Source organism: Eretmochelys imbricata, chromosome 9 (genome assembly GCF_965152235.1).
Source record: "Eretmochelys imbricata isolate rEreImb1 chromosome 9, rEreImb1.hap1, whole genome shotgun sequence".
Lineage (NCBI taxonomy): Eukaryota > Metazoa > Chordata > Testudines > Cheloniidae > Eretmochelys > Eretmochelys imbricata.
Genome location: NC_135580.1, coordinates 64,775,267 through 64,798,969, shown reverse-complemented (window position 1 = coordinate 64,798,969; position 23,703 = coordinate 64,775,267). Strand labels below are relative to the sequence as shown.

The window sequence follows — 23,703 nt, the reverse complement described above, 5'->3', positions numbered from 1 at the left end:
ACATAGAGTTCTATAGAAATTATGCTAGAAACCTATAGAATTTGAGAGAATGAGGCCATTTCTGTAGAATTTAATGGACATATGGAATACTCTAGCAGGAGCATCATTCTATTTCTGTAGGGTTTTTAAAAATATAGTATAGTGAGAGTATTTTCTATTAAATCCTATAGGTATTTTCCATGAGAGAGCAGACACATTAATTGCTGTTCATTGTGAAAAGTCCTGCATGATGTGTCTGTTGTTTAAAATGTACTGCAGTACAGTAGACTTATATCCTCTTTGGTGTATTTCCTGCAGTATGTTTGGCTGGTCTTGCTCAGCTTTGCTTGTGACCTCTGCTGAAAATTGGATTCCTACAACTGAATTCCTACTCTTTAGGAATAGGTCAGTTGAAAGTGCAGCAAAGATTAATATCTGGCACAGAGAAATCAATGCCAGACCCCAATGCATTTGCCTCAATTATAAGCCCTGATAAAAGAAGCTGTTTTTGATACAATAATTCATGTCCTTTTGCTCACTAACTTCTGAATTGATTAGCCCTCATTTGAGAAACAAGGGCCCTCTCCCAAATGGACCCTGACTGAACAGCTTCACCAAGGAATGTGCATAATGGTGTCAAATGAAACTATTGGCATATGCATTGGTTGTCAGTTCTAATGCAGAATTGTACTGGCACTGTATACATATGACAGCAAGGACTTCTTTCTGAGGAATCTGGTGCATGTTCTGCATCCTGGAAACTGATTGAAGCACTTCAACCTCGGTATCTCAGCAGGATCCTGAGGAGATTTACTTCAGTATGAGATACCAGCCTGTTAGTTGTGTCCAGTGAAGTAGTTTCTGAATTTAGCCTATTAACCATCCTGATGAATCAGATTGCTTACTGATCCTTTTTCTCTGCAGTGCCCCTATGTTTGTCATCTACTGTATCTGCTGACCAGAAGAGAGAGCGGTGAGTCCATTCCGTCAGCTTCCTGACTGCTCCTATGGCTCCAGTTGATTTGGTCATACAGAACATAAATATGCATTGACCATCCATTTGTGTGATACAGGGCTGGTTTCATGTGCTCAGAAAAGTGATGACCATTATCTTCCCCAGTGCTTTCTTCCTGCAGTGCTAACATGATGGCTTCAAAAATTCATCAATTTTAAGACCAGAAAGGACTCATTATACTCTTTTAGGCTGACTTGCATAACAGTCCAAAAACCCTTGACCAGTAATTTCTGCATAAAGCTGATGATTGGTCTGTCTGTTCCTGCTGTTTCTGCCCTTTTCCATGTGTAGCTTGATCTGTTTTGGTGTATTGGCCAAGAGGCTTTTCGTTTGTACCGAAATGTCTGATATGTTATATTCTACCCATAATGTTCTTAAATGTTTTTTCTTTTCACAGTTAAGCCTTTTCGCGTGAGGAGACTGGTAGATCTACAGGCAAAGATGGTGAGTCACTAGAAATCCTGAAACAAGTAAGCAAGGTAACTGGAATTAGGCTTACAACTCTTATGGTTAATGTTTTCACAGGAATGGCAGATATCATTGCAAAGGATGAGGTGGTTAGACTTCAAAACAGTAGCTTCCAGCCTTTGGATTGCCACGGTTTGCGCACACAGCTTGCCATTTAGCACAAGGGCTGTTCCAAACCTGCACACATCCCTAATTTGGACTTTGTGTCTCTTCCAAGCACCCACACAATGACACTTACAAAAAAGTTACAAAAATTACACATTTTACAGCTAGAGAAGATAAAATTAAACAAATTTGAAAGCCATCTCTTAGCTTCCCTTTTCCTTTCCTGCACTCTCTCTTTTATCTTCCACTCTCCTGTTCACTTCATATTTCTTATACTTCTGTAGCACTGTTATCCAAGAATATCAAAACAGTGGGCAGATATCTCCATTATATGAAAGGGAAACTGAGGCACAAATGCTGTGACCTGCTCATGGTACCCATGTCAGTATCAGAGCCAGGAATAAAGCCTGGGATGTTGATGCCAGGTCACTTCTTCTAACCACCAAACTGCTTCTTCCAACCCATACTTTTATTCTCTATACCTTTTTTTCTTTCTGTTTGATCGGTTCTTTTTGTGTTCTCTCTTTCCCTTTGCTGCCAATCCCCTGTCTGCCCTTCTCTAGGTGTCCTCCATTTCCTTGTCTTCTCTTGCATCTATAATCAATCTTGGACAGCATTTATTTTCCTTTGTTACATACTCTTGCGTTAGACTCCCAACTGCAGCAACTTTTTGGTTATCCCAACATCTCTTTTCCCCATACTAGAAAGGTAGTGGGAACCTGAACCCAGAGGGAGGAACAGCTACTGCTCTTTCCCTACCTCCTACAGTCAAACTGAGATTTTTAAAAGATCTACCAAGTGAGATCATGGACCGTAAAACACACTGATGGCTAACAAGCTGTCCAACGTAGTATTAGAATGCAGACACAGAATATAAATGCAGACACAGAATGTAAATGATTTGGGAGAGAGCTTTAGTCTCTCCAACTGTAACACTTCTGGGTTTTATTGACTCTGAAATGTTTCACACAGTGCAGGACATAGGGGGTGGAAAACTGAAAAATGTGAAAGATACTCAACACTTGGATGTTGAGGACTCTCTCTCTCTCTCTCTCTCTCCCCCTCCCTCCCTTCTTCCACCCACCAAAGCTATTGCCATTAAAATAGCTGTCTTCATCTTTATGTTGGATTCTCAGAATACAAAAATGCCAAGAAAATAATTTAACTTTTTAAAACCATCAAACTGTCCACTTTCAGCTCTGCTGTTTTTTATTAGGATCTGGCAATGGCAGGAAGCAAATAACTTGGGGCTCTGCTACTGAAGTTTTTGCAGAGGTTAATTAGGGCGGATGGCTTTCTGTTCGAAACTGCTCAAGGCCACTGAAGCATTAAAGACCAAGTCTCACTCTTGCTGTTTCTTATGGTGCACATTTTAACTCTCTTCTTTTTCTTCCAGGGAATGCAGCCTCACCTCCAGGCTCTGCTATCCCTGTACAAACTTTTCTGCCCTGAGCTGGTGTCTATAACTCTGCCTGCAAAGATGAAGGTGAGGAATGGAGTGACTCTCATGTGTCCGTGTTGGGATTAAAGTGTGTACTATCCTTCCTACATAAGCAGCTTTGCTTCATAATTCAGTGGTGAAAGAATAATTCTGTACCCTCTCTCCACTCAGTAAAATGAAACCATTAGTTTTCAATGGAATTTCTACCATTTATTTATACTGAAATGAGAAGACCTATAAAACAATTCAGCAGAGAAGGGCACACAGCAAGCAGGTGTAACCGTGTCCTTACTCTCATCTTCCCTTGCCTGTTTCCCTCCTATTGTTGTACTCTTTTTATGTCTTGTAAATATGATCATAAGCGCTGTGGGGGGAGGTAATATCTTCCTATGAGTTTGCTGGGCATTGTCCAAACACCTTTGGGTGCTGCTGCAGCACAATAATAATAATGGAAGACACCAGTCAGAGTAAACATTAGATCAGGGGTTCTCAAACTTCATTGCACCGTGACCCCCTTCTGACAACAAAAATTACTACATGACCCCAAGATGGGGGACCAAAACCAGAGCCCCCCTGAGTCCCACTACCCCACGTGGGGGGGCCAAAGCCTGAGCCCCTCCACCCCAGGGAGAGGAAAAGCCAAAGCCCAAGGGCTTCAGCCCCAGACCGGGGGGGAGGCTTGTAACCTGAGCCCCGCCGCCCAGGGCTGAAGCCCTCGGGTTTCAGCTTTGGCTACTCGCGGTGGGGCTCAGGCTTCGGCCCTGGGCCCCAGGAAGTCTAAGCAAACCCTGGAGACACCATTAAAATGGTGTTGCAACCCACTTTGGGGCCCTGACCCACAGTGAAAGTTTTAGCTATATGAAAAGTAATGGTGGGGAAGATGACAATGCGTTCTGAGGTGGATTTGGGGGAGTTTCAAGGTAGGAACAGACTGGATGGCTTTATTTTCATAAATGTGTACGCAGCAAGGTATTTGGTGAAGTTAAGATATGTACATTGACTCTTATTTATATGCTTAATACTATACAAAGACCCCCAAGAACTCTGCAGCAAACAAAACCTACATTTTGCAGCAAGGCTGCCTGGTTTTTCTGGCACTCCAGTGAGGCAGATTTGTCCAGGTCTAAAAATTGAGGCTTTTACTGACTACAGTATGAAAGCAAGTTACACAATCAGTCAAGTTTTCTTTGTGGCATTTGTTTTAATGTTCATTTCAGATTATTTTACGTTGCCCCAAATTTGCAGTTTTCATTGTGCTGCAGATTTATCGGTGGGAGTAGATGGAACTTTTGGTACCCACACATGCATTGGAGATAGATATTTCCAGGCTTAGGCCAGTTCACCTCATAATTTTTTTTTAAATCTATTTTAGTTAAATTGGTTCATAAGGCAACTTTAGAGTTGCCACATTAGGGTTGGGGGCTTGCATTAATTAAGGGTTATGATTTAAAAACTGATTGTAACTTCAGTGGTGCAGACTTTGTTCAGATAAAGACTTATGCTGGCAATTTTGCATTTGGTTTGTATTTCAAAAGCTTTCTTCACAGCCATGATATTTAGAAACTTAATCCAATGTTCAATGAAAGCTGTGATTACCCAGTTCTCTTCTATGGTAGATCTCACTGCTGTTTGAATGCATGGGATCTTCACTATAAACACACACACATACCTGGGCGGGTTTTATTTAATACATGAAATACTTTAGATCCAGTCTTTATGAATGGACAGCATATCAGCATCAAGATCCTAAAATAGATGCAAATTCCTATGCTTTTGAGATCCCGGGGACTTTTTTTTCTTACCTTTTAGAGAAAGGTCATATGCCTTGAAAATTACTTACACATCTTTCAGATTGTAGTTAAAGGATAATGAGTCCAGAGAAATAAAAGCTGTACTGTACTGTGACAGAGAAACATAGCACCTTTAGGACTGTCAAGCGCAGTCCTTACAATAGAGCACATAAATGTCACTGTAGTGACATGTATCAAATTGGCAATTGATTTTTCTGTCACTCTGCCTTAGAGTTTGGCCTCACACATAGGTGCCTGGATTGTGTTTTCAGACCTACTTCAAGAACTCAGAAAGCCTGTGGAAGGCAGCAATCAACACCATAAGGCGAAGAAATCAGGGAACGTCTCCAACATCCCAGCAACTGATTCTAGGCACATGTCACCCTCAGTCCCGGAAAAGAGTAAGTTATGAGAACTTATGTGAATCCTAGACAACGCCAAGCATGCTGAATTGTGGAAAGGAGCTGGGGTCTGGATAGACATTGGGGAAGGTAGTGTAACTTAATGGGAAACTCTGCCTTTATATTGCAAGTCTGGGATATGATTCACAGGATAGCACTTTGCAGGATAGCAAGTGAGTGAGTGATTCCCAGTTTGGGCTAATATTGGTTGTCTTGTTTATAGTGTATTTATCTGACTGCACTGAAATCCTGTTTGCTACTATTAATTTTGGTTTCCTGTTTCTCTCTCCAGAAATGGAATACCCAGTTGATTTTGCCTGCATGCAGCACCAACACGAACAATCCAACTAGGAGCAAGGAGATCAACCATGCTGACATCCTCAGTCACAGTGAATCTTTCCCAGTGGAGCAGCTACACACCTTCTCCCAGCTCTTACAGAACATCCACCGCCTAGAGGTGAGTGTCATGAAGGCCTCAGCATGAGCATGTGTAATCTTAAAGGTGACCCAGGGATATATATACCAATAACCTATTTATTGGGGAATAGGTGCACATGTTCTCCATCTCCAAAGGGATATACTGTATTGGGGAGTGATATGAAAACCTGGGACCTGTGTGTATTCCCTGGTGGAAAGGGTTTGGACTACTCTGATAGTGTCAGCTTTGTTCTGGCACCTTTCAGAAGCAGACATTCAATAGCTGGTTGTCCTGGTTTCTCTTGCAGTTTCCTTCCCAGATGGGTTCAGTGCTGAGGAACTCCTTGCTGCTTCACTACATTAATTGTGTCAAAGATGAATCTATCTACTTGAGGCTCTACTATTGGATGGGCCAGACTCTTCAAGAAGGTAAGAACTTAACATTACCAGGTATGGTGAGGAGGAAAAAGGATACCTTTGAGGCTGTAATGGTACTTAGCTGTACAGGCATATGTGATTGTTTTACTGGTACATAAAAATATCTGAGATGACAGCATTGACTTTAACAGTACCTGTCCAGGGAAGGGGGGTTTCTATTCATAGAATATCAGGGTTGGAAGGGACCTTAGGAGGTCATCTACTCCAACCCCCTGCTCAAAGCAGGACCGATCCCCGACTAAATCATCCCAGCCAGGGCTTTGTCAAGCCTGACCTTAAAAACTTCTAGGGAAAGAGATTCCACCACCTCCCTAGGTAACGCATTCCAGTGTTTCACCACCCTCATAGTGAAAAATTTTTTCCTAATACCCAACCTAAATCTCCCCCACTGCAATATGAGACCATTACTCCTTGTCCTGTCATCTGCTACCACTGAGAACAGTCTAGATCCATCCTCTTTGGAACCCCCTTTCAGGTAGTTGACAGCAGCTATCAAATCCCCCCTCATTCTTCTCTTCTGAAGACTAAACATCCCCAGTTCCCTCAGCCCCTCCTCATAAGTCATGTGTTCCAGTCCCCTAATCATTTTTGTTGCCCTCCGCTGGACTCTTTCCAATTTTTCCACATCCTTCTTGTAGTGTGGGGCCCAAAACTGGACACAGTACTCCAGATGAGGCCTCACCAATGTCGAATAGAGGGGAACGATCACATCCCTCGATCTGCTGGCAATGCCCCTACTTATACATCCCAAAATGCCATTGGCCTTCTTGGCAACAAGGGCACGCTGTTGACTCATATCCAACTTCTCGTCCACTGTAACCCCTAGGTCCTTTTCTGCAGAATTGCTGCCGAGCCATTCGGTCCCTAGTCTGTAGCAGTGCATTGGATTCTTCCGTCCTAAGTGCAGGACTCTGCACTTATCCTTGTTGAACCTCATCAGATTTCTTTTGGCCCAATCCTCCAATTTGTCTAGGTTCCTCTGTATCCTATCCCTACCCTCCAGCATATCTACCTCTCCTCCCAGTTTAGTGTCATCTGCAAACTTGTTGAGGGTGCAATCCACACCATCCTCCAGATCATTAATGAAGATATTGAACAAAACTGGCCCCAGGACCGACCCCTGAGGCACTCCATTTGATAGCAGCTGCCAACTAGACATGGAGCCATTGATCACTACCCGTTGAGCCCGACAATCTAGCCAGCTTTCTATCCACCTTATAGTCCATTAATCCAGCCCATACTTCTTTAACTTGCTGACAAGAATACTGTGGGAGACCGTGTCAAAAGTTTTGCTAAAGTCAAGGAACAACACGTCCACTGCTTTCCCTTCATCCACAGAGCCAGTTATCTCGTCATAGAAGGCAATTAGATTAGTCAGGCATGACTTGCCCTTGGTGAATCCATGCTGACTGTTCCTGATCACTTTCCTCTCCTCTAAGTGCTTCAGAATTGATTCCTTGAGGACCTGCTCCATGATTTTTCCAGGGACTGAGGTGAGACTGACTGGTCTGTAGTTCCCAGGATCCTCCTCCTTCCCTTTTTTAACGATGGGCACTACATTAGCCTTTTTCCAGTCATCTGGGACCTCCCCCGATCGGCATGAGTTTTCAAAGATAATGGCCAGTGGCTCTGCAATCACATCCGCCAACTCCTTTAGAACTCTCAGATGCAAAGCATCCGGCCCCAGGGACTTTGTGCTCTTCCAGCCTTTCTAAATAGTCCCAAACCACTTCTTTCTCCACAGAGGGCTGGTCACCTTCTCCCCATGCTGTGCTGCCCAGTGCAGCAGTCTGGGAGCTGACCTTGTTCGTGAAGACAGAGGCAAAAAAAGCATTGAGTACATTGGCTTTTTCCACATCCTCTATCACTAGGTTGCCTCCCTCATTCAGTAAGGGACCCACACTTTCCTTGACTTTCTTCTTGTTGCTAACATACCTGAAGAAACCCTTCTTGTTACCCTTAACATCTCTTGCTAGCTGCAACTCCAGGTTTGATTTGGCCTTCCTCATTTCACTCCTGCAAGCCCGAGCAATATTTTTATACTCATCCCTGGTCATTTGTCCAATCTTCCACTTCTTGTAAGCTTCTTTTTTGTATTTAAGATCAGTAAGGATTTCACTTTTAAGCCAAGCTGGTCACCTGCCATATTTACTATTCTTTCTACACATCGGGATGGTTTGTCTCTGTAACCTTAATAAGGATTCTTTAGAATACAGCCAGCTCTCCTGGACTCCTTTCCCCCTCATGTTATTCTCCTAGGGGATCTTGCCCATCAGTTCCCTGAGGGAGTCAAAGTCTGCTTTTCTGAAGTCCAGGGTCTGTATTCTGCTGCTCTCCTTTCTTCCTTGTGTTAGGATCCTGAACTCGACCATTTCATCACTGCCTCCCAGGTTCCCATCCACTTTTCCTTCCCCTACTAATTCTTCCCAGTTTGAGCAGCAGGTCAAGAAGAGCTCTGCCCCTAATTGGTTCCTCCAGCACTTGCACCAGGAAATTGTCCCCTACATTTTCCAAAAACTTCCTGGATTGCCTGTGCACCGCTGTATTGCTCTCCCAGCAGATGTCAGGGTGATTGAAGTCTCCCATGAAAACCAGGGCCTGCAATCTAGTAACTTCTGCGAGTTGCTGGAAGAAAGCCTCATCCACCTCATCCCCCTGGTCTGGTGGTCTATAATAGACTCCCACCATGACATCACCCTTGTTGCTCACTCTTCTAAACTTAATCCAGAGACTCTCAGGTTTTTCTGCAGTTTCATACCGGAGCTCTGAGCAGTCATACTGCTCTCTTACACACAGTGCAACTCCCCCACCTTTTCTGTCCTTCCTGAACAGCTTATATCCATCCATGACAGTACTCCAGTCATGTGAGTTATCCCACCAAGTCTCTGTTATTCCAATCACATCATAATTCCTTGACTGTGCCAGGACTTCCAGTTCTCCCTGCTTGTTTCCCAGGCTTCATGCATTTGTATATAGGCACTTGAGGTAACCTGCTGATCACCCCTCTTTCTCAGTATGAGGCAGGAGCCCTCCCTTCTCACGCGCTTCTGCTCGTGCCTCCTCCCGGTATCCCACTTCCCCACTTACCTCAGGGCTTTGCTCTCCTTCCCCCGGTGAACCTAGTTTAAAGCCCTCCTCACTAGGTTAGCCAGCCTGCTTGCGAAGATGCTCTTCCCTCTCTTCATTAGGTGGAGCCCGTCTCTGCCTAGCACTCCTTCTTGGAACACCATCCCATGGTCAAAGAATCCAAAGCCTTCTCTCCGACACCACCTGCATAGCCATTCGTTGACTTCCACGATTCGACGGTCTCTACCCAGGCCTTTTCCTTCCAAGGGGAGGATGGATGAGAACACCACTTGCACCTCAAACTCCTTTATCCTTCTTCCCAGAGCCACGTAGTCTGCAGTGATTCTGCTTCTGGTTGTTGCATCCTTGTCTGTACTCCTTGTATTCTATTTCTTTATTCCCTCTGGTTTAGAATGCACTTGGTATAAGCTTGATAATCAGCAGTATGAAGAAGAGTTCAAGGACTTCCTGGATATCGTCTACAAGACGGAGTGTTTCTTGCAGGTAAGCACCTACTTAATGAAGCCCTGTACTCAATTAAGCCTTTTGCTTAGGATGTATTTGTGGCTCATCCATTTCCTGTGGGATGCCTTAAAGATTACAATCTTAGAAACAGCAATAAGAGATTAGCAAAAATGCATTCGAAGGGCAAGTCCAGGTTGCTGAACTGTCTCCTCTTTCTGGAAGAATGATAATTTGGGAAGCTGCAGTCATTAGCTGACGGATTGCATGAGGGAGGGGAAGAAGGAGGGTCTCTGCCCTTCTCTAGTGAATTGTGGCGGGGAATTGGAAAAGGGAAGGGATTGTGATGAATTTTTTTTTTTGAAGGTTTTAATCTTGTACCCTTCAGGAGGGGTTCTCTTCCTGTGAAGAATTCTTGTATAAGAGCCTTCCCCTCTGGGATGGTTTCTGCTGTCGATCGCAAATCCTCAGGCTGGTGAGCTGGATCCCCCTCAGCAGCTTCTCAGGTATGTAGTCTAGACTATGATCTTGAACTATATCTGGTCTGGCTGGATTGGATTCTTCCACAGATATTTGACTTCTCTCCTCTGTTTTCAGAAATGAAACCACATCTTTGTGAACCTCTGGCACAGCTTTTTTTCACATCATCCCTTTATTTTAAGGTAATTCAAGGACATTATATTGGTCACATGCAGATTTACTTGGTATTGCTGTTCCCACTAGGGGAAGTAGGTGAAGCAATCTACAGACAGTAAAATGCGCTTCCCAGTTTGGTGCTGGATCTGGGCCTGTCCAGCATGGGTCCTCTCCAGTTTACAGAGAGGGTTAAAATGTATAGTGGGGAGGTAACTATTTTAGGAAGCCCCTGGCCCTTTTCTTATTTTTAATTAAGCAATTTCAACTGGAAATAAGGCACGGTGTTTGAATTGGAAATACAAATATATTTTGCACCCACCATGATGCTGATTTAGGTTGGTATAATCCAGCAAGACAGCTTTTCTTTTGTTTCATCGTTTCAGCCTGAGTTCTGTGTCCCTGCACTTGTTACACCCTTTGTTAATCTCCCTGCCTTGAGTGCAGGTGTCCTACATGGAGGTTTCAGCTAGCTCTCTGTCTTTCTCATAGTCCTGATGATAAACTATCTGAAACCTTCACAGTATACTTTGAAAATGATGGCCTATTTTTATTTAGCATTCAGACATTCCTCTACAATGTACATAATCCACTGCTTTTTCCCTCTTGCAGTGTAGTGTTCTTGAGAGTCTGAAGGAGCTGTTGCAGAACTGGCTGAATTGGCATGTAATGCAGTTGGATATGGAGTCTGATCCTAAAATCAGTCCTTTGTAAGTTCATCTGAATTGCACACAATGCAGTATTTGTGTGTGATGTTCATGAAAATATCCTGTTTTTATTCCCCACCACAAATGCTGACCAGAGAGTCAGAAAATGCTTTACTGCTTCTGTGAAAATTTAGCTTAGTTGTGAATCCTGTTCTTTATTTTATTTTTAATTTATTGCAATCACTTCTATTAAGGTTGCTATGAAACAGTTTATTCATATCTTGTATCTTGCAGTAATGTCATTAAAAGTACATATCTTAATGTTTTGCATGTCTTTTCAGCAATGTAGTACTCAAAGTAGAATGAATGTACCAATAGCATGAACGACACTTACAGCATTTTTTTAAGGGAGTTCCGGAGTATGGCTGGATAGCCTCCGCATAATCTTTGTGTTCCCCAAGTCAAAATTCCTTTTTCACTCATTTCTACTTGACACAAACAAAAAGAAAAGGAGTACTTGTGGCACCTTAGAGACTGCCACAAGTACTCCTTTTCTTTTTGCGAATACAGACTAACACGGCTGTTACTCTGAAACTTGACACACAGTATTTTCTAGGCTTAGAAAAGAACAATCATCTGCCTCGGTTCTCATACCCAACTCTTCATCATAGTATCTGAACATTTAATTCATATCCCTTCCTTTCTGACTTATGAGCGCTTTTTAAATTGTCAAAATGTAAATATCCCAACTTATCTTAGACCACAAAGCAGGCAGGTTGGGGTTAGTTTTTGTCAATCCAGGCTTGAGGCTGTAATACTGAAGCAGTGATGCAAAAAGCTATGTTAGTAAAAATACTAACATTGAGAACATACAGGCCCAAAAGTCAGCAAATTGAAGTCAAGAGCCCTCCAGCAATGAAGACGTGGCCATATTTTGTGTAGTATTTTGGATAACTCTGTTCTGTTTAATTTGTGAATGTATCCAAGTTAATGTTGCTGACTTCAACACTGAGGGTGGGGAAACCTAGAGTTCTCTTGTCATTCTGCTTAACTCTGTTCTGTATTTTAAAGCTGACGAGTTGTGTTAACATTGTCTGTTTCTCCGACTGCTGTTGTAGGAACACCACTCTTTCTGGACTGGTGAACTCTGTGGCTGAGCTGATCCACTTTGTAGGGTGGATCTCCACTGTAGCACTGCGTTTGGAGAACAATGCTACTTTCTTGCTGTACTTTATTCTGGATTTCTATGAGACAGTATGTATATCCCATTACTCTTAGCATTTTAAGATGTCCCACTTCTCTAAGAGCAGTTTCCACTCATTGTGCAAGAGCATAATGTATCCTTCCTTCTAATAATTTTTAGATGTTATGCTTGATTAAGTGCTAGAGCCTTCTAATTGCTGGACAGGTCCACTAGTCATAGATGATAGCTTCTGCATCCAAGTTTAAGGCCAGAAGGGACTACCAGATCGTCTAGTCTGACCTGCACATTTCAGGCCACTAAACTCCACCCAGTTTACCCCAAATTTAATCTAATCTAGATTTTTTTTTTTTTTTTTTTTTTTTTTGACTCCAGTACTTCAGTCCTCTGGAGACGAAATTGTGTGCCACAGACAGAGAATAGGGGGGACCAAGACGTATTAATGCCCAGGGTCTCTGTATTTGCACGGAATTGAGTAGGTGGGAGATGACCAGATGATCCTAGCAAGCCCCATGTTCCCAACCCATGCAACCCAAGCCCCATGTTCCAGTGGAAGGCAAAAAAATCAGAGGGTCCCTGCCAATCTGACCTGGGGGACAATTCCTTCCTGGACCCAAAAAGGGCAGTCTGATCCTGAGCATGTGAGCAAAAGCCAAGCATCTGAGAGAATTCTCTATACAGCCTGACCCTTCCAGGAGACCAGCTGAAGCCCTGAAGCATGGATCCAAGTAGCTATCCTAGAGAATTTTTGTATTGTTTTTTTAGGGGGGGTTGGGTGCTATTGATATTCTCTCACACACAATAGCAAGATATTAAAGGGATACTACCAACCTGAATCTTTTTAAACTAACTAGAAAAAACTCAAATTTCAATCCTTTTTAAAATATTTTTCTGAAAAAAGTAAGACCTTTTCTTTACTATTTGTTTCAGAGAGTTTAAAATGATTTAAAAATAAAGGGATTTTATTTAAATTACTTTTTTGTTTTAAAAATAAACCTATCTGAAACTGACGACAATGTTAGGGTCTAAACTTACTATAATCTATTAAAATCTTTTTAAAATTTAAAACCAATGCTCAAGTCCGTGTTTGTGGCCAAAGTTTTTTAAATAAAGTCAAACTACTGAACCTGGAGGAAGTCTCTGGCTAAACATCTGGAACCAGAGTTTATTGAAGTGCTAATCCAGCTTTTGACAGAACTGGTTGAATCAACTAGTTCATTCAAAGTTGAGAAATTGATGAGGAGCTGAAAAAGCAAAAAAACTTGTCTTCGTCTTTCAATCAATGAATAAAAACAATGTGTGATATGATGAGGCATCCTAGTTCTAAAATCTTAAAGGATATTGTGACCAGAAGTAATTAGTTCAATTTACTAATACGTCCTTTATTTAACAGATCAGTTAGTTATTTAAACGTAAAACATATTTTGATTTTTTTTTCTTGTGTCCAGCACATTTAAGGTAGTTTTATTTAACTGTGTCCTTTGAATTGAATTTGTTTCTATCCATATACAATGTGATACAAATCACGAGTGTAAAATATTAATCTACTAAATCCAAAATGCATCCATCACCCTCTTCTAATGTAATGCATTAATTCAGATTCTTAATTTTTACTTTATTAATCTATATAATTTAAATAAATGCATATATAGTGTAATCTCGCAGTTGGCAAAAAGTACCAATTTTAGCATACATTTATTTAATTGCAAATCCTGAGTTTTAATGGTTACCCACCAATGAGAATCAACCTTCCTTTAGAAGAATAACCTGAAAAGTACAAATGCAAAATAAGATTAAAACTGATTTTAAATCAAGGTTTACTGCCTGCTGATTTTAAATCATGACTAAATCACATCTTTTCTGTATCAAGCTATATGTAGAGGGAAACAAATTCAATTCAAAGTGCACAAAAACAGCATTTTAATTTAAAATCTCTTGAGGGCAAAGCTTTCTGCTGTGGCCAATTATTACTACTTGAATTGTCTAACTGATAAAATTTATTTGATCTCAATTATGTGATTCACTGGTAATACTAACCCAGACTTGCTGTTAGCTTGGACTGGACCAGACCTGAGCTACAGATACAGAAGTATCAGAGAGAAAGTGGCTGCTGTATGGTCTCTAAAGGGAAAAATTAGATTTCCATTACCCAGTGCATGAGTGTAGGCCAATTTTCAGGGTTTAGACTGACATTTACACAAGTTCCTGCTCAAGGGTCATGGTGGATTCTACATCAGTGGCAATTTTTGAAATCAAGATTGGATGTTTTTCCAATAGATCTGCTCTAGGAATTATATTGGGGAAGTTCTATGGCCTGTCTTATGCAGGAGGTCAGACTAGATGGTCATAGTGGTGCCTTCTGGCTTTGGAATCTATGAAAGACTTGATGATGTGGTTGGGGAGGGAACAAATGGAATTGCTTCTCTCCCACCTTCCCTTCCAAGGTGTCAGTTAATAGGAGCGCAGACAAGTGATGTAATGCTCATTTTTCTCTGTAGGTGTTGTAGGAATTGATAACGGTGGTTGTAACAAGCTGTATGGATTTGTTTCCTTCCTGCAGGTGTGCGATGTCTATCTTAAGTATAACCTACCCTTGTTGTTGATGCCTCCTCCTGGAGTTTTCTACCCAGCACTGCTCAGCATGGATTCTGTCAGTCTGAACCAGCTCTGCTACATTATGTACAGGTACCAAAGATGGGAAGGTCTTTTGACTTTATCACATCTTCTATTCTGATCATCCGCTGGGGAGATGCCTCTCTCTGTTGTCAAACAAGAGCATGGGAATTCCATGAAGTCTTCTGTGTTCTCTCCCACTCCCTGTGTGAAAGGGGCAGGAGTGGGAGTTCTTGGGCTATTCTGAGTGCTGGCCATATACTTTACAGCAGTGATTTTCAACCTTTTCTATATTGTTATCCCAAATAACAACAGAAACAAGTTTCAGGTCACTGATGCCATTTCTGAGGGAGGGAGGGAGGTAGGTAGGTATTCTCTTAATACTTTGAGACCTTAAGTAACTCACCTAACAGGTTCAATTCCTGACTGATGCCTAGAGCATCAAACTCCCAGGCTTGTGCTCTAACCCCGTAGTTCTCAACCAGGGGTCCGAGGTCCTCAAGCAGGTTTCGGGGGGCCTCCAAGCACGGCCAGCATTAGACTTGCCGGGGCCCAGGGCAGAAAGCTGAAGCCCCACTGCATGGGGCTGAAGCCCAAGTCCCTGAGCCCTGCCACCTGGGGCTAAAGCCAAAGCCTGAGTAATGTGGCTTTGTGGGGGTCCCTGTGGCATGGGGCCCCAGGCAATTGCCCTGCTTGCTACCCCCTAATGCCAGCCCTGGCTTTTATATGCAGAAAATCAGTTATTGCAGCACAGATGGGCCCTGGAGTTTTTTAGCATGTTGTGGGGGCCTCAGAAAGAAAAAGGTTAAGAACCTCTGCTCTAACCATTAGACTCACATTTGCAGAAAGAGGAGTACTGTGCTGAGCTGCCCTGTTTAGGGCAGCACTGAGTATGAGGGGTTTTGCTGCCTCTGAGTCTAGAAGGCCTGGAGGCTGCCTTTAGGTCTGGAGAGAGCATTGTTCATTTCTCTGTAGGACCTACTAAACTGCTGCTGTTCTTGGTGGTGTGTGTTCCAGTGGTTGCATCAGATAAGAAAAGTAGCCAATTGCTGACAGCTGGCGTAGGGCTGTCCATGTGGCTTTCTCTCTAAGGAGACTGCAGGGTAATTAAAGTGACCGTGCGCTCTCCGAGAGATAAGAGCAGCTAGTGCTTATTTATACAGAAAAACTGTCAGGTTCTATTACTTGTTGAATGAAAGGCTCCTTTTTAAAAGCACGCTGCATTTTTGTGCTAGATTTCAGGGCTGCACACTGCATATAGCCTGTTGAGTTGTATGAAGGTGATTTTGTCCCTGATTTGATTTGGAACACATTGCTCATGCAACAAGGAGGTCCCTTCCAGTCCTATATTCTCTGTTACTAAGGAACCTCAAAGTCTGTTAGTTGAACGAGAGCTCATCTCTTAGTATCTTCCTTCTCCCTAGTCCCTGGATGGAGGCTGGTCCTGTGCCAAGTGGTGAAGTCCCTTTGAACTCATCCTTCCATCAGTGTTTATAATTTAACACTCTGTGTCTGTCACAGAGGTCACGGATTCCGTGACTTCTGCAGTGGCTGGCTCAGGGGCTGCCCAAGCTGGGCAACCCCTGGGCCAGCAGCAGCAGTTTGGGAGTGGGAGGGGGCTCAGGGCTGGGGTAAGAGGTTGTGGTAAGGGGTGGCACTTACCTCACCGAGGGGGAAGGAGGGAGGCTCCCCAGAAGCAGCCAGCATGTCCCTGCAGCTCGTAGGCAGAGAGGCCAGGGGGCTCTGCATGCTGCCCCTGCCTGTAGGCACCACCCCGCAGCTCCCATTGGTTGCGGTTCCCAGCCAATGGGAGCTGTGGAGCCAGCGCTTGTGGAGGGGGCAGCGCACAGTGCCCCCTTGGCCTTCCCTCCTGCTAGGAGCTGCAGGGACATGCTAGCCGCTTCAGGGGAGCTCTGCGGAGCTGGCCTCCCCCCCCCCAGCACCAGCAAGGGTCCTGGGCCGCACACCGCTACCTGCCTTCCTTCCCCCTCCCACCAGCACCAGCGGGGATCTCGGGCCACCAGCACCCGCAGCACTCCTGGACCGCCCCCTCCCCGCAGAGGACCCGTGGCCCCCCAGCCCAAGTTTTAGTTAGGGGTATATAGTACAAGTCATGGATAGGCCATGAATTTTTGTTTACTGTCCATGATTTTTACTAAAAATACCCGTGACTAAAAGCCTTATTTATAATTGGAGGAGGAGGAAAGCTCGGTCTTACTAGTGGAGGATAAAAGCTGCCTTACTTGTTCTGAAGCAGCACACCTGCCTTTCTCTAGTATTTATCTGCATTAGAATTCAGAGGGCACTTAAGTCTCTTCCATTTGTTCATTCCTTTAGGTATCGAACCAACTTGGTAGCTGCGAAAGAAAATGAGCTGATTAAAAAGGTAGTATGAACAAACCTTTGCAGTAAAGTACTGTGGACAGTAATAAAAGGGTTATAAACAAGTTGTTGGGGAGGCAGTGCTTTAATGACACTGTTGCAAGTACACCAGTGCAACAGAATTGTTTTCTGATCCCATCAGACAATACTGCAATTCAAGTTCAGTAGCCAGACTTACCAAGAGTACAACCAGTACATAATGGCCATGGTGGGCTGTCTGTGGACATCAAGTGCATTCCAGAAGGATATCCACCCTCAGGGCATTCGCCTAGATCCGGAAGTACTGAAGAAAACCAGAGTGCAGGAGGTCAGGAACAGCTTCAACATTGTCCACCACCCAGCCCTGACGGGCTATGCTATCCTATTCCTGCAGCAGGTAAGGGTGTGAGCAATGTTTGGCAGCACAATAGTGGGGGGCCACTCTGAATCAGTCACTCCACCTTGAGCATTCAGCTAGAGAACTGTCCCCCCTCTTGCACTGCTTGAGTTGACTTGTGTTTTCAAGCATTGGTACTCTGCTAGGTGGGCTGAAACTAGTGCTTTGTGTTCATCTCAGCCAAGCAGCTCAGTCTGAACAGTTTAGTTTTGGTTGTTTGCTTGGTATAAAAGTACATAAGGCAATGGTTTTAAACGTGTTTTGCTTTTAAACTCCATGATTATAGTGTGGCCAAATCCTTTTGAGGCATGGGTAGAAGTAACATGGCTAAATATTAAATGTCCAAAAACTTCATTAGTGTGGAATTGAGGTTGCCCAGTGGTGCCTTGTGCCCTTCTTGAATATGGAGAGTGTCTAAACTTAAACCTCTTGAAAATCAGGGAAATGCAAAACTGGGGTACATGCTCCCCCGCAACACAACCTTAGCTGTCCCCTGGAGCTGGCACTAACTACTGGCAATAGTTCAATAAGCAGGGGGGGAAGCATAATTAATAGAGATGAGGCTGTTCTATGAGAATTTGTGGCAGTCTCCACAGATTTGAATTCCAGCATTTATCTGCATGCACTCCAAATGCCTTCATTGTGTTATTTGTAGCTGTATTGAATGAGGGACAAATAAATTGGAGGTTGACGGAGCTGCTGTTGTGATATGATGAGATGCATGTGTACTTGGAAGGATGAAATATGCCCCATTTCAGCACTGAGTTTTGTACAGTGTTGCCACAGAGGTGTGCACAGGTGTCTTCCTTGGTTTGGGGATTGTCCGCATTCTGTGGCATACATAACAGTGGTCTTTAGGGCTTAATGAGGAGGAAATGAAGGCAATGTCTCAGAAGGAATCCTCAGGACATGGATGAAAGGGCGGTAACGTTTAGCAAATCTGGGGTGGCTTATGTGGAGTAAGCTCAGGGTATGCCTACGCTGCAGTTAAACACCCGCAGCTGTTCCATGCCAGCTGATTCGGTTTGTGAGGCTCAGGCTAAGGGGCTGTTTAACTGCAGTGTAGATGCTCTGGCTGGAGCCCAGACTCTAGGGCTCTGAGATGGGAGAGTCCCAGAGCTTGGGCTGCAGCCTGAGCTGGAATGTCTACAACGCAATAAAACAGTCCCTTACCCTGAGCCCTGTGAACCCCAGTCAGCTGGCACTAGCCAGCTGTGGGTTTTTAACTGCGGTGTAGACATACCCTCAGTGTTGGAGTGTAGGCCAAGTGTAAGTAAGTTCTGTTTGCTACTCCTGTCTTAAACCTGAGTTTTGCCACAGCAAACAGGTTTTTAGACTTTGGCAAGACAGCACATGAGCACTAAGGGTTTTGCAGCATCTGTAAGGGAAGTGCTGGTATGTGTTTTATTGGCATGTTGGGACCTTACTCTGCCATCTTTGAGTTAAGGTCACATTGTGGGTGTGGCATGTATCTTAACTTTGTATTTCTGGTTTTCAGAGGTCTAACTTCAGTGCTCACCGGGGGCAGGGAGAGGGGCTTATTCTCAAATAAATGTCTACACTTGGAGCTATTTATTTTGCTCCAAATTCACTCTCGATCTTAATCCAAGTTAACTTTCAAGTGTAGGCAAGCCTTCAATTCCATTGTTTAGGAAACATCATTACATTATCCTAACTGTCTTTCACCTTTCCTCTCTAGTCACTCACCACTAATTTCCTTGACAGTACTTCTAATGTAAAATCAAAGTCTGCATGTGTGTGTTAGAACACTTTAAAATATTGCTTTTAAACCAGAAGTCTTTGGTCTCAGGGCAGAATTTCCAAAAGGAGCCCATGCAGAATGCAAACAAAGCAAGGGACATGCATCATATGCATTCTCTGAAAACTGCCATGCCCTATCCTACCCTTGAACGTTCAGTGCATGGGTGCAGCTTATACTCCCTGAGGGAATTCTATGCCAAAAATATTTCTTTTCCTTCCATCTTTGTCCTGAGGTCCTCTTATACCTCCCCACACCGTGTAGAAGACATTGCTGATGGGCAGTGCTAGCATTCCTCATCCAGAATCACTGACTGTTCTCTACTTGGGAACCACAAACAGGTTTAAAGATTGTTAGCAAAACAAAGGAGAGGAAAAGTTCTTGTCTGCAGTGCCTGCTTCTCCTGAAAACATGCTCCATTGTTGAGTAAATCTTTCCAGAGCACCAGAGGGTGCTGCCCTGCAGCAGATTCAGAGAACAGTCCCTGAAACAGTGAGGCAATAAACTAAGCCTCATAGGATTCTCTATTCTTGCTCCCATTGGTAGTGTTGAGATGGTGGTTCCTTAGCCTTTGAGACACAGGAATTCAATAAGTTTATAAATATTCCTTGTTTCTGTCCAGAAGTATTGACTTCTGGCAGAGTATTTTCCATGGTACCTTGCTATTTATGGATTGGTGTCAGGAGAATGCTACAGCTCCATCCTGGTGCATATTCACAATTGCCATAGCTTCCTTGCACTCACGGAGCTCCTGCCTTAAGGGGACTCAGCAGGGCTGAGGCCCAACAACTCAGGACAGAGGGTTTTATCTGATCTGACTTCTGTTTACTTTTTTTTCCCCTCCACAAGGCTTGGCCTGAAGATAAAACCCTGAACTTCAACTTAATTAAGGTAATGTGTTTATTTTTAAATAGTATGTGAAAACTGGCTGTATTGAGCTATAGGTTAGTAATATAAGTACAGGGGTGCTATTCACCATCTTCAAAAATACCATGTCCAACGAGAAGGATAAGGAGCCTGAAAGGACGGTTTATGCTCTCGTCTGGTCATGACACATGAGAACTCAATCAAAGATGAAGACTCACTTGTGGATCCAGAGAAGCTTGCTTCAGTTGCATTCACTACAGAGTTCCAACTGTTCATAATGAGGACAGGACTGTGTGTTACCTGATGACTAGAGCAGTGTACTCTGGTCTGGGAGCATTTTGGTATAGCAGCCATGTACAGCCAGTGGACTTACACACCTCTGTCCTGAGGCTTCATTTATGGTAGGTCAAGAAGTTTTACTTAACTCTTAACTATTGGAGAATTTGCTCCTGGGGAAATTGTTCTCTCACAAATGGATTAAGCTGGTCAGGATTTCCAATATCAGTCTAAATAGCAAAAAGAAAAGGAGGACTAACAAATTTAGTTAGTCTCTAAGGTGCCACAAGTACTCCTTTTCTTTTTGCGAATACAGACTAACAAGGCTGCTACTCTGAAACCAGTCTAAATAGCGTTCACATTCTGGGGTAGCAGTACATTCTTTTCTTTAATTTTAAAGTGAACGTACTGCTAAAGTGACCGTGAATGCTGCTAGACACAGAAATCCTCCACTGAATAGGATCAGCCTGGGCAGTGACGGTTCAAGCTTCCCCTTGTGCTGCCCTGTCAGTGTGCCTTAAAACTGAACTAGGGTAACTTCATTGTGGGATGGAGAGTTCAGTTTTATGGCTCATTCAATCCTCAACCACTTTGCTGGACCTGCCAAGGAGACAACCAGTGGGCTTCTGTCTCCCAGAAATGGGATTTATGTAGGTCCTGAGTAGTTACCAAATGATAATGACTTTAGATCACTATCAAGGTAGGCCAGATTTGAAATGGTGACCTATAGGTAAAAGGCTCAGTGTCAGATCCTATGAGGCATCCAGTCACTTGGGAGCCTGGGGTGGGATGTAATCTTTGTGCAGTGCATAATCATGTGGCAGGGCAGGTGTATTCAGGCTTTTTATAGTCTGTATTTGCATATTTCCAGGTTAAGGCAAAAGGAGGCTACAACTGCATCTATGGCCCCAGACACTTAACTGCTATATTTCTTTTTCTATAGGGGAGGAGGTGGAACTGGTATCTGGAATATCTCTACATGCAGGGGTTACAAGGCCTGAAACTCTTCATCGAAAGCAGCATCAATCGTGTTTCCCAGGTCTCCCAAACCAAGTCAGGGAATGTTCAGGTGTAACAAACTGGTTCATAAGGATTCTTCTGATTGTCCAGACCAAGAAAGCAGAGTATAGCAGGCCCTGCCTCTGACACCTCTGTAGTCTAGGGAAGAAGTAGACTGAGCAGCTAGCTGTGTTACATTTTGATACTGACGTCTCCTTAGGAAAAAAAGGACAGGGAAAGAATGGTTGAACTGACTTTATTCAACAGTGCACTGAACCTGGATGTCCCTGCCAAACTTCTGTGGTTTGCTGCTGCTGAGTTTGTGTCCTGTGCAATGTCACTGTTCACTATCCATTTCCTCATACTGGAATGTCTACTTCAACTAAGCCACAAACACTTCTGCTTTTCTTATTTCATTATAGCACTTAGCAGTGCTCCTTCACATAGAAGTGATTCCTGACTTCCCTCTGCGGTCTGTAATGAGGAACACCGTGTGCGTGTGTGTGTGTAAACGCATGCATGCACACACACCTTTCGAGGGTATTGTATATATTGACTCGGGGACTTTAAGGAACCTGCTGGGTCCTCTGTGTTGGTGTCTGTTTATACTGGTTTTGAGGGTCTGTAACAGGCTGGCCTAACTGACCCCTTAGATTTTGCTTTCAGTATGAAACCTCCTGAGGATGCTTTCCTTTGTACCACTCTGTAGGATATTCTCACACAGTAGCTGGAAGATTTTTGTGCTGAAGTTCATGTTTTATGGATGCTTTGAGCACCCTTGGGGCATTGCTAACAGCTCACTATTTTCTTGTGACAAGTCTAAATGCAGTTTTCCCTTTTGTGCTTGTAGCGATGTACATAACTGTGTATTATATGTTTATATTATGTAAAATACTGCCTTAGTGCCACTGCAGAGGAACTCTCTTGAGATATGTTTCTTCCTTCCCGCCCTTTTTAAAACTCAGATCCAGTTAAAAGAAACTGAACTCCATTTCCTAAGCAGGATATTTTGGGTGAACTTCACACTGATGTTGTAAAGCAGGGTCGGGGCTCTTCAACTTCCATGCTCAGAGGACAAGAGAGAACACTGATCATGATTCCAAGTAGTTTGTACTTTCTTTCTGCCTCCGAAAAGGAGACACTTCAGGAAATGTTGACGTGTTTTTCCTTTTTTAGCAATGGTTACCAAGAGATGGTGGTGTCTTGCTTCTGAAAGATCCTGCTTGTTCCTTTGTCTCCAATACCGTATTTAACCTTGGGGTCATGTTGTTGGCTAATGACTTTGTTAATAAACACTTACGTTCAAACAGTGGATCTGAGAAATGGCTTTTTACTTTCTCATCAGTGGCTATGCCCACAAGTGTGGCTCCTATCTTCTCAGAGAGCAGGAGAACCTTTTGCTGAAAGACTTTCAGAATAACTCTTGACAGAATGAACTTTTTTTGAAGTTAACGTGTGATGTTTTGAGACCTTTTCCCACCCCATCTCTGGGGGCATAAAACTAGGTCACCCTCATGGAGTCATAATAGCAAAAATATATCTCCTCATCCTTCCCCTTTAAAGGGTAGCTCAAGGCCCAGAATGCATCCTACTGACATTCTCACTGTGCTCCAGTCTCTATAACGGTTCCTCAGTACTGAAGCTCAGTGCCCACCACATCAGTACGAATGGCCTCTGTCCAGCTCTCCTTGGTATCATCAATCCCAGTACCGAAAGCTTTTATGGTGTCACATGATCTTACAGTGCAAGCTCTACCCAAATCACCTCTTCTCTGTGGTGAAAATACCCTTCATGGTACTGGCCACTAATACCATGCAATAGTAGTACAGAGACTGGTTTTGCCTGAAGTGCCTGTTAACTTAACTCCACTTTTAGAGGTGGAATATTCATTTTCAGCCTCTGAAGATAGCAGGGAGATATCACCTAATTGCTCTTCAAGGTCTCTCTCATTTAATTCCTTTTTCTCCAGTAGGGAATTTAGAGCACATTTTAATAGTCCTAGGTGTTCACTATGGCCATTCCCCATAGTGGATCTCAACTAGTTATAGACCCATCCACAAATATCATGAGCTTGTCTCTGACTTCTAGGGCATGTGGCTTCCTGTGCTTATGTAACACAGCATGCCAGACTTCACCTGCTCTGTGCAGTGAGTGGTTGAAATCTCTCTGCCCAACATATATCATCTAGAAGAAAAGAAACAGGTTTCCCCAGTTTTCATTTGGGGACAGGGAACATCTTTGCTGTGTGTTTATACAGTGTTTTTAGCACAATGGGGTCCTGCTCCATGACTAGGACTTCTAGATGATATGCTTATACAGATTATAATTGAACTTGTGTTAGAATCCTCTAAAGGTATGCAAGGGGGTT

At 43.4% G+C, this 23,703-nt stretch overlaps 1 protein-coding gene across 2 annotated transcripts in view; it reads left to right on the top strand.

Moving 5' to 3' along the window:
- CENPI (centromere protein I) overlaps window positions 1-22,647 on the top strand; it is a 28,736-nt gene extending 6,089 nt beyond the window's left edge. For both annotated transcript variants that reach the window (XM_077826744.1, XM_077826743.1), the window contains exons 6-21: window positions 904-952; window positions 1,392-1,438; window positions 2,964-3,053; window positions 5,071-5,199; window positions 5,492-5,656; window positions 5,925-6,045; window positions 9,533-9,624; window positions 9,971-10,088; window positions 10,180-10,244; window positions 10,828-10,925; window positions 11,981-12,116; window positions 14,624-14,748; window positions 17,014-17,062; window positions 17,201-17,434; window positions 20,043-20,084; window positions 21,280-22,647. In XM_077826744.1, coding sequence (XP_077682870.1) covers window positions 904-952; window positions 1,392-1,438; window positions 2,964-3,053; window positions 5,071-5,199; window positions 5,492-5,656; window positions 5,925-6,045; window positions 9,533-9,624; window positions 9,971-10,088; window positions 10,180-10,244; window positions 10,828-10,925; window positions 11,981-12,116; window positions 14,624-14,748; window positions 17,014-17,062; window positions 17,201-17,434; window positions 20,043-20,084; window positions 21,280-21,411 — 1,692 coding nt within the window. In that variant the 3' untranslated portion in view covers window positions 21,412-22,647. The remainder of the gene's footprint in view (window positions 1-903; window positions 953-1,391; window positions 1,439-2,963; window positions 3,054-5,070; window positions 5,200-5,491; window positions 5,657-5,924; window positions 6,046-9,532; window positions 9,625-9,970; window positions 10,089-10,179; window positions 10,245-10,827; window positions 10,926-11,980; window positions 12,117-14,623; window positions 14,749-17,013; window positions 17,063-17,200; window positions 17,435-20,042; window positions 20,085-21,279) is intronic.
- Window positions 22,648-23,703: the final 1,056 nt, after the last annotated feature.